Source organism: Poecilia reticulata, linkage group LG2, assembly GCF_000633615.1.
Source record: "Poecilia reticulata strain Guanapo linkage group LG2, Guppy_female_1.0+MT, whole genome shotgun sequence".
NCBI classification, from domain to species: Eukaryota; Metazoa; Chordata; class Actinopteri; order Cyprinodontiformes; family Poeciliidae; genus Poecilia; species Poecilia reticulata.
Window position 1 is genome coordinate 17,178,709 of NC_024332.1, and position 9,042 is coordinate 17,187,750.

Genomic DNA, 9,042 nt, shown 5'->3' on the forward strand with positions numbered 1-9,042 from the left:
CAACATGTTCCTGTTGCTCCACATGCTACTGCCAGCATTTAAGCTAACATTAGCATATTGGCTAATTTTAGCTTATGCATCAATTTTAACATAATGAATGGTACAAGTACAGCTTAGTCAACATGCTTCTGCCTCTCCACAGGTTATTGACTACGTTGCAGCTTTCTTTAGCATTAATGCTAATTTTTAGCATCAAAGCGCTGCGTCAAAGCCGACGGGCACACTTTGGCATGCCCCTTTAAAATTTCTGCAGGAATTTTCTAGTTGTGTCATTACTGTTCAATCAATCATCTAGATTCAAGAAGAATCTGCTTGGATCTAAACTGTATTAAAATTTAAACAGAACTTTTAGCTCAACATGAAAGTCACTACATTTGGAGAAAATCTAACACACTCTGAACACACCATTCCCAATATTATGTGATGATGGCAGCATCATGCTGTGGGGAGAGAAGCTAGTCTGAGTTTGTGGCCCGATGCAAATAGTGACATATAGGACCTTCCTAGAAGAAAACCTGTAAAGGTTTGCCTTTAAGCAGGGCAACAAATGTTGTATATACTGTATTTTTATTTTTTTTACTTCCACTTTACAATTATACAACACAACGGATGTGAACAAGTTAAGGCACTGCACAACACACTGACTTTTTAAAAATCTAACACCTAAAGTTATTATTATTGTAGGAAGTAATTATCTGTGTTTGACCTTTTTATATTTTCTATCTAAACAATAAATAGAAATATTTGCGGCTTATTTTGTGTAAAGTTGTGTATTTTGTGTGGAACAGGATCGCCCGAACATGACATCCCGTGTTGGCCCCAGAACAGTCAGTCCAAATGGAACTGACTTCAAACCCAGAGAAAAGGTGGCCCCACGTTACCAGATGAAGCAAGTATACATTTTATATTGATAATATTTACCTTTTATTTCTTTTTTTTATATATCCAAACATCAATCTGAATGTTGACTTTCTATATTGCAGCGCTTCCCTGAAGTCAGAGGTGCGGAAGCTGAACTGGGTCCACCTTCTGATCTGGTTGCTAGTGGCTGCGCAAGTGATTGTGAGCCACTTTGACCTGGTTTCACACGACACGGTGTCCGTACCGTACCAGTGGGAGTACCCCTACCTGCTCAGCCTCATCCCCCTCCTCTGCAGCAGCCTGTCACTCCCAAACAATAACATCAGCTACCTGGTTATATCCATGATCAGTGCAGGGCTTTTCTCTGTGGCGCCTCTCATTTATGGTGGCATGGAGATGTTTCCCGTAGCTCAGCAGCTCTATCGCCACGGAAAAGCGTACCGCTTCATTTTTGGCTTCTCTGCTGTGACTGTTATGTACCTCATCATGGTGGTTGCTGTTCAAGTGCATGCGTGGCAGATATACTACATGAAGAAACTTTTAGATTCATGGTTTGATGCCACTCAGGAAAAGAAGAAGAAATGAATGTATAGAAAAGGATTGCTTCTGGAAAATTTATGTTTATGTTGCAAGTTTCATTCAGTTGCATTTATTTGGTCAGAAAAAAATCCCACAACGTAGCATATTTAAGATCCTAGAACAGTAATAAGCAGCAGGTTAGCTTGCATCTTGTGTCTGCAGTAACCAATGAAATATTTGCACCTTCTTCAATAATAAGCCAGCTTCTGCTTTTCTCTAAAAAGAACTCAGGTTACAGTGACTTCATTTTGCTCATGCTTACACAACAACAAAGACACAAACTGTGTCAGTGTGTACATTTTGCTTCTAAACTCCCAGTGTTTGTTCATATTAGGTGATTTATTTTGGTCTCATTTGATTATGTTATGTGAATTATGATTATATCTCTATTTTTAGCGAGAAAAAAAACATTAAAGAAGAAATAAAATCATCACAACCTCTGTCTGCTTGGTCATTCTAAGCACCCTAATGACACTACTTCATTTTGACTTGTAGAAACAAAAAATATGTATTGTATGTTTTCTTGATTACATTTAGTTTATGTCTCCAAAACTACTGTATTAAAGCTAATCAAAATAAATGTAGCACAGTGCATCGATATAGTACAGTTGGCTTAACTTAAAATGCAAAATATGCTTGCTATATATAAAAAGCATCTAAATTTGTTAAGGTGAGAATATTTTGTCACCTTAAGCTTGTGTGATTGGTGCCTACTGCATCGGCTGAGCTCACAATTAATTTGAAATCCAACTCAAAGGACTTGCATTATGATGTGTATTTATCACAAAATTTTGTTCAACTGTGTAACAAGCTTTTCACAAATTACTATAATTCTGTCATTTAAAGAAACAACAACAGTCAATGTGCTGTGTTTTATACATTTTCATGGATGCTTGAAATATTTTACATTTTGTCCAGGGAGTACTTTAGTTGGTCGCAGGCTTTTTACTTACTTAAATATCCTGTTTAAATATGGGCTTGTAGATATTAACATTGGTGGGTCCATCTCTTTTAAACAGGGCGGAATCCCAAACAGTGATATTCTAATTATTGTTTATCAGTAAATACGAATATCAATTATAGATACCTCTTTGTGCAGTGCAATGCGTTGGGTTTCAAGCTATTCAAGATATTGACTATAGAAGAAATGTAATCCTGTTCTTCTATTCAATTTAGAGGGGAGTAGTCCTAACACACTTTGTTCCAGACGGTCTGCGGCTGCGCGGAGAGAATGCCACGTACTGGTTGACGTTGACAGACTGGATGACACTTCCTGATGCTGGTTCCTGGACTTAGCTAGGCCAGCTAACAAACTAGAACTTCACGGTTCGGGGAAACCTGTGAACACACAACGTGGTGAAGTCGTCTGATTCAGGTAAAATACCGCATTGGTTTGGATGTTTAGCTGTAATCACTCAGCAGTTTCTATGTCATCACTGTCTGTTAGCTGCTACTACTTAGCGGTATCCGGCTAATGTTTCGTTTGCTAACTATGTAGCTAACGGTACGTTGGTTCACCCAGAGACTGATTCAGCAGAATTTCAGTTTTCAGTTACCCATACATGTTATTATTTATAATCCAACAGTGTGTTGCGTCAATACGTTGTTGGATTACAAAGTAAACTTTCACTTATCTGTAGGTGCTTGTTAATTGTAGAAACACATCTAAGTCGATTCTTACTGACCTTTGGTGTAACCTGAAATTGAACTAAACCGTTTATTACATTTGCTTACTGTTGTACATATATTTTCTAAAGTGATTGTTTATTATGTTCGGCTTGTGTAGCCCATGTATGTAGTACTGAAAAGGCCTGGATTGTCAAACTTAACCAGTCAYACTGCGTTGTTGTTATGTGATAAACAAAGTTGGGCGGCTCTTTTTTGCGACCGATAAAGGCAAAGTTGGCATGCATCATTATTTTATTCATTAAATTCCAGAGATTTTTGCGCCCTGAAATCACAGAGGAAATCAGTTTCTCGGTGTCGCCATTTGATCTGCTTGTGTGCTAAAGGTTAGCAACAACACAATCCTTAGCATCTAGCCAATTACTCATCTGGCCAGGACTGCCAAAGCAGTAGGATTTCTGCAAATAAATCCACAGCGGGGCTTTGTTTGGCATAAACCTCTCAGATACTGAATCTACGGGAAGATAATAACTGACATGTTGGATCGCGGCTGATGTTAACTGGGGATGGGCAAGATTGACTTAATCACAGTATTTTGTAGTATTTAATGTGACAGAAGTCACACTGAAGAGTGTTTGATGACTCCTCTTTTTTTKTGTGTGTTTTAAATAAAATTTGCGTACAGAGTTTTGAGGCTGCATGAAGCCTTACAAATATAAATGCTGCTCTGAAAATGCAACCTAAACCTTAAAGGTTACTTCACTACAACAGTAACACTAATCGAGGATTCACTATTCACAAATTATATATATACTTTCACTTTTTGGGTGATCACCAGTTGTAGTTTATCATTACCTCTCTTTAATTTTTTTCCCCCCACATTATTAATAATGATCGTACCCCATCTGTAATGTTAATGTGGAAAAATAAGATGAGTTTTGCTTTTGTTTTGCTTTCCTGCCTTGTTAAATAAATTGTGTATGCTACTAGCTTGTTTCCCCCCAAAAAATCTGATTCTAATTAAAATCAATTTGAGTTCACTACTGACAAAAAAGAAAATGTAGCTGTTTTCTCCACTCTGTTGTTTTGAGTCTGCCCTGAGATGAATTTTTTTCTGTTTAAATCTTAACCCAAGTTATTTCTTTAATATACATACAGGTAATCAAAATCCAATCATATACAACACAACCAGGAATGGAGAGGCTGTTAGTTAAATAAACTAAAAGCTGATGAAGAAGGAATGGGAATGTAGAGAGGTTTAGATGAAAAATAAAAGAAATCCTGATGATTGCAGTAAATTGTTGTGGTTAATGTTAAATTAAGTTGAAAGACCATTCTTATCAATAAGACTGAGCGTTCTGGTCAAAGTCAACRTGAAGGCTGTCTTTGCCACTTCACAGGCTGACGTTTGACCCTTAGACTCTTCTGTTCATTGAATCTCTGATGTTATTTTTTTGGTAGACTTTTCAGATAATCAGCCCACCTGGAACTCCTCAAAGTAAATACAATCAGTTTAAGTTAGCTTAATAAAGAACTGTTAAATACATCGTTTTTACTGTAACATATTTTAGTCCTACATGCTTATCACTGCAGCCACCCACCTGATCTGCTGACATACTTTTGAGGAATTTCTGCTTGATTTTGTTGGCCTCATGACTGGCATCTCACAGATTTTTCTAAAATTGCCTCGCAGAGAGAAAGTGATGTTCATCAACTAGGACGGTAGCCAGGGTAGAGCCTGAACGCTCATGTTTTTTCCTTTTTTTTTTTTTTTTTTTCAGGCATATGATCAGCTCAATACAGAAGGGATATTTATTGCAAAATGTCGCAGTCAATCTAAAATATTTGCCAATAGTAACATTGTGAAGCAGTGTCGTTGGGGCTTTACATAAGATGACATTCTTCACTGGGACTCTACTTTTGCTACTAGTTGATGCACAGAGGCATATTTTCTGTGTCACTGTGTAGTGGTAGAATAAACAGCAAGTCTATTCATGCTCATGACCTAAACATAATGACCCATTTACAATACACACACCCACTGTCTTACCTGTTTTTTTTTTGTTTTGAGCTTGTCTAATAATTGTATTCACCAACCTCAGTGCTAACATTTAGCTTTATATTGTACAAATCTAGAACTCAACCCAGAACAACTGGAACCAACATTCAGTTTTATCAGAAGAAGAATCCAGAGAAACCCSTACTAGTTTATAAATTATGATAGTAGTTTATACAAACTACTTATTCTTATRAAACATGGRGAACCGATATGTAGCTACATACTTTTAGCTGTTTGTCTTTCTTCTGGTTTTCTTTTGTTTGTATTTCCTTCTAATTCATGTAAATCACTTTGAACTGCCTTGTTGCTGAAAACRTGCTACATAAATAAAGCTACCTTACTATACCTCAGTGGTTTATTATAGTAAGTGTCGATCTTAACAAAGAAATTGATTTTAAAAAAGTGAACACGTTTACATAAAACCGTTTTTCTGGAATTCTTATGTCAAGTGCTTTTAAAAGTTTGAACTTGAATTTTGAGCTGTAAAATAAGGGAAGACGAAGTGTTTTTAAACGTGCCCCTCTTGTTCCTCGGTAAGGCAGTGGGAGCAGCAGAGATCAGACGACACCATGAACGGACAGCTGGACCTGAGCGGCAAGCTGATCATCAAAGCCCAGCTGGGTGACGACATTCGACGCATCCCGATCCACAATGAAGACATCACATACGACGAGCTGGTGCTGATGATGCAGCGCGTCTTCAGAGGCAAGCTGCAGAGTAACGATGAAGTTACCATTAAATACAAAGATGAAGGTGAGTCTCCCTCTTCTGAACCGAATGCAAAGCGCGTCTACCTCTGTTGCATCGTATAACTTCTGCACGTTTTTTTTTTTTTTCATTTGTCTTTTTTTTTATATTTCTAGATGATGACCTCATCACCATTTTTGACAGCTCTGACCTCTCCTTTGCAATCCAGTGCAGTAGAATACTCAAATTGACATTATTTGGTAAGCTATTATTTATTTATTTTATTTATTTTCTCTCACATTTTCACAAAAAGATATCAAATTTTCTTTCTTTGCACTGTTCCGTCAGCCCGTCACTGGAGGGCAGTGGAGCTTTTGTTTTCTCGATGCTCTGCCCTGTGACTCGGTGTCTGTGGAATTTCACTGTGTCTCCTGTGAAATTGGATGAGCAAACAAATAATGACAAGTCATGGTCAGATTTATCACAAAACCCAGTCGTGGCAGTTAGACCGGGTTATAAAGCCTAATTTAAATTACGTACTAGCTCACTTTAGCCGTAGCTCTTAGAAGTGTTACTATTTCGGCCTGTCATGTCGGTCAAGGCTTCTGTCAGTAGTTTTTAGTAATTATACGTTTCTTTTTTGACAAKTGTTTRATTTCTATATAAAGTCCTTGAAAGTGCTTGATATTCCATCTGCACAGTTTGATGAGAAAATACCTTTTACAGAAAGTCAGGCGATTATTTATAGTGTTTAAGCAAAATGTGAGCAGGARGTTCATTTACCTTAACACAAATCTTTTTGTTCAGTATAATGTTTATTATGCCTAATAGCTTAATRATCTGTTTAATTGAAATAAAGGGCATCTTATATTTCATATGTTTAAAATAATTGAAATTAGAGGATATTTTTTTCTTTGCATTAGTGTTTTGTTCTCAGACCTGTCAGATGGACAGGGTGTGTGAGAGAACTTTCAAAACATAAACTGTTGTTACATTTTAGTTTGTCCCTGCTTTGTACAACACCATCACAAGACATTATTTATAAATCATATCATGTAATAGTGTATTAAAAATGTCTTCTTTAGTTCATTTGTATTGCTTTTAACTCCAAAGTGTGGTGCTGTAAAACTTTTCAAACTTTGTGGAAAGTGCTTGAATTTTGCTGTGGGAAAAGTGCACRAACTGCACCTTAGTGCAACAACTGAAAGATGTTTTTCTTCTTTGAAACGAGGGCGAATCGGTACAAGCCCGAGCTTTGGATCAAATGCTATGACCTCATCTGGAGATTACTGCCTTGAACTTGTGCCAAGTTTGAAAGGCGTAGATCATGCCTGTGATCTCAGAACGGCCAACATCTTGAACCGGGGCGTTGTGCYCCGAGCCGTTTCCACAAACACCGGGAAGCCGATACCGTCTTATGCACAACTCAGGAACCGATATGGAAAAAAATGTCTACTCCTATTTATTCTTTCCTAATTTTCTCTGTCGGTTCAGAGTGGGGGAGACGAGGGTTGAAGATAGTTGTTGTGAAAAGAAACATTGGATTAGGTGCAGGATTCTGCACATAATCCTGCCAGTTTATGACTGACTCTTTAATCATTTTTTTAATGTCGTGATTGTTTTTATTTGCAGTGAATGGTCAGCCTCGGCCTTTGGAATCCAGTCAAGTGAAGTACCTGCGCAGGGAGCTGATTGAGCTCAGGAATAAAGTCAACAACCTCCTTGACAGCCTGGAGCCGCCCTCAGAGCCTGGAATGACTTCCACGGCGCCTGAACACGGTGAGCAACTCACCTTAACTTGATACACCTTCAAGTAACACAAGAGAAACTTCTCTCTTTGTTTCTCCCTTCCTGTTRGGACTTACCAGAATAGTTTGGAGGAACACCCCAAAAGTAGCAGATGCTTATATTTCACAAGGAGAACCGAAGGAAATGTGTCTGACTTAGACTCTGACACCAGACTGAGGCAGTTTATACAAGTCTCTATTAAAACACGCATTTGATTATTTTAGCAGGATATTTGCGAGCAGCAGCTCTCTGAGCGKCTTATGCACAATTCATTTTGGCCGAAGCCATATAAGAGCAGAAATGGGTTCTTACCACATCAGAGCAGTGAGCAAATATTTTGCACTAGTCTATTCTCTGACTATTTTTGTAATTCTCTCTTGACTCTTCTAAATGCAGTTTGTTACTTGCATTTAAGGACTTAAAAATGTTCCGTCTTAAATTTGTTTTCTTCTAGAATCGGTGGATGGGCGTGAAGGCAAAGTAYTGACGGCAGACYCGACAGCGAAACAGGCTCCTCCGGTCAGCGCAGCCAGCATGTCGGCCTTTGACCCTTTGAAAAACCAGGACGAGGTCAACAAGAATGTCATTTCTGCTTTTGGTCTGAGCGAGGACCAGGCCCCAGGTACGGCACTGGGACRCCTGGGACGCCTTCCCCTGGAAAGCGTTCAGTTTTGTCTCTAACATGCTTCTCTCTTTTTTAAAAAAAAAACAACAAAAAAAATGTAGTTGCTCCCCCTGCTGTTGCAACAGAGGAGCGCTCAGGGACTCCTGACAGCATTGCTTCCTCCTCTTCTGCAGCGCCTCAGCCAGGAGTGCCCCCTCAGCCACAGGCTCCTTATGTTGGCGTACAACAGGGACCCCCCACTGGAGTTGATGGTAAGAAACTGACCCACAAAGATCCTCTTGATTAATGGATGGGAAAAAAGACATACTTCCTCAATGGTAAGACACATCCCGATAGAGAAAGAAGAGCGATGCTTTGTTTTATAGCTGGGATGGCACATTATTTCAAAGTTAGCACCAACTTAGCCTTACAAACGCTATCTTCAGGTTGTGTAGCTTGAGAAATCTCTTTTTTTTGTAGTCCTAATTGGAATTTTTGCTAGCATTTGTAGAAGCTACTCTATAGCAGTGTTTCTCAAACTTTTCAGGCTGAGGATCACTTAACCCATTTAACAAACTCTCCAAGGCCACCTAACTTAAAAGTGCCCCTGCAATAACACAACATGCAAATGTATCATCTAAATGTATCCAACCTGAAATGAAAGTATTAGTCTCTTAACTAATGAGAAGTGGTGCTGTTTTAGACATGTGAAAACCATGAACATGTCGAGTTATTTACAAATTCTGAAAGTGTAGATTGTAGGTTTTCCAATTCACTACAAGTGGTGTGTGCATTAACATCATTTTAGGGCTATTTGTAATTTAGAAATGCAATTTTA

General features: G+C 38.4%; 2 protein-coding genes across 5 annotated transcripts in view; both read left to right on the forward strand.

The window, feature by feature from the left end:
- jagn1a (jagunal homolog 1a) overlaps nucleotides 1-1,880 on the forward strand; it is an 8,268-nt gene extending 6,388 nt beyond the window's left edge. The window contains exons 2-3 of one of the 2 annotated variants that reach the window (XM_008433925.2): nucleotides 789-889; nucleotides 984-1,880. In XM_008433925.2, the coding sequence (XP_008432147.1) occupies nucleotides 789-889; nucleotides 984-1,446 (564 nt within the window). In that variant the 3' untranslated portion in view covers nucleotides 1,447-1,880. Of the gene's footprint in view, nucleotides 1-197; nucleotides 890-983 lie in introns of those variants that run through there. The other variant, XM_008433935.2, reaches the window with a different exon arrangement.
- A 755-nt stretch (nucleotides 1,881-2,635) lies between these two features.
- The window catches only part of tfg (trafficking from ER to golgi regulator), a 13,598-nt gene continuing 7,191 nt past the window's right edge, over nucleotides 2,636-9,042 (forward strand). The window contains exons 1-6 of one of the 3 annotated variants that reach the window (XM_008433957.2): nucleotides 2,636-2,815; nucleotides 5,668-5,878; nucleotides 5,989-6,072; nucleotides 7,445-7,591; nucleotides 8,055-8,222; nucleotides 8,399-8,476. In XM_008433957.2, coding sequence (XP_008432179.1) covers nucleotides 5,695-5,878; nucleotides 5,989-6,072; nucleotides 7,445-7,591; nucleotides 8,055-8,222; nucleotides 8,399-8,476 — 661 coding nt within the window. In that variant the 5' untranslated portion in view covers nucleotides 2,636-2,815; nucleotides 5,668-5,694. Of the gene's footprint in view, nucleotides 2,816-5,663; nucleotides 5,879-5,988; nucleotides 6,073-7,444; nucleotides 7,592-8,054; nucleotides 8,223-8,326; nucleotides 8,477-9,042 lie in introns of all 3 variants that reach the window. The other 2 variants (XM_008433949.2, XM_017303577.1) reach the window with 2 other exon arrangements.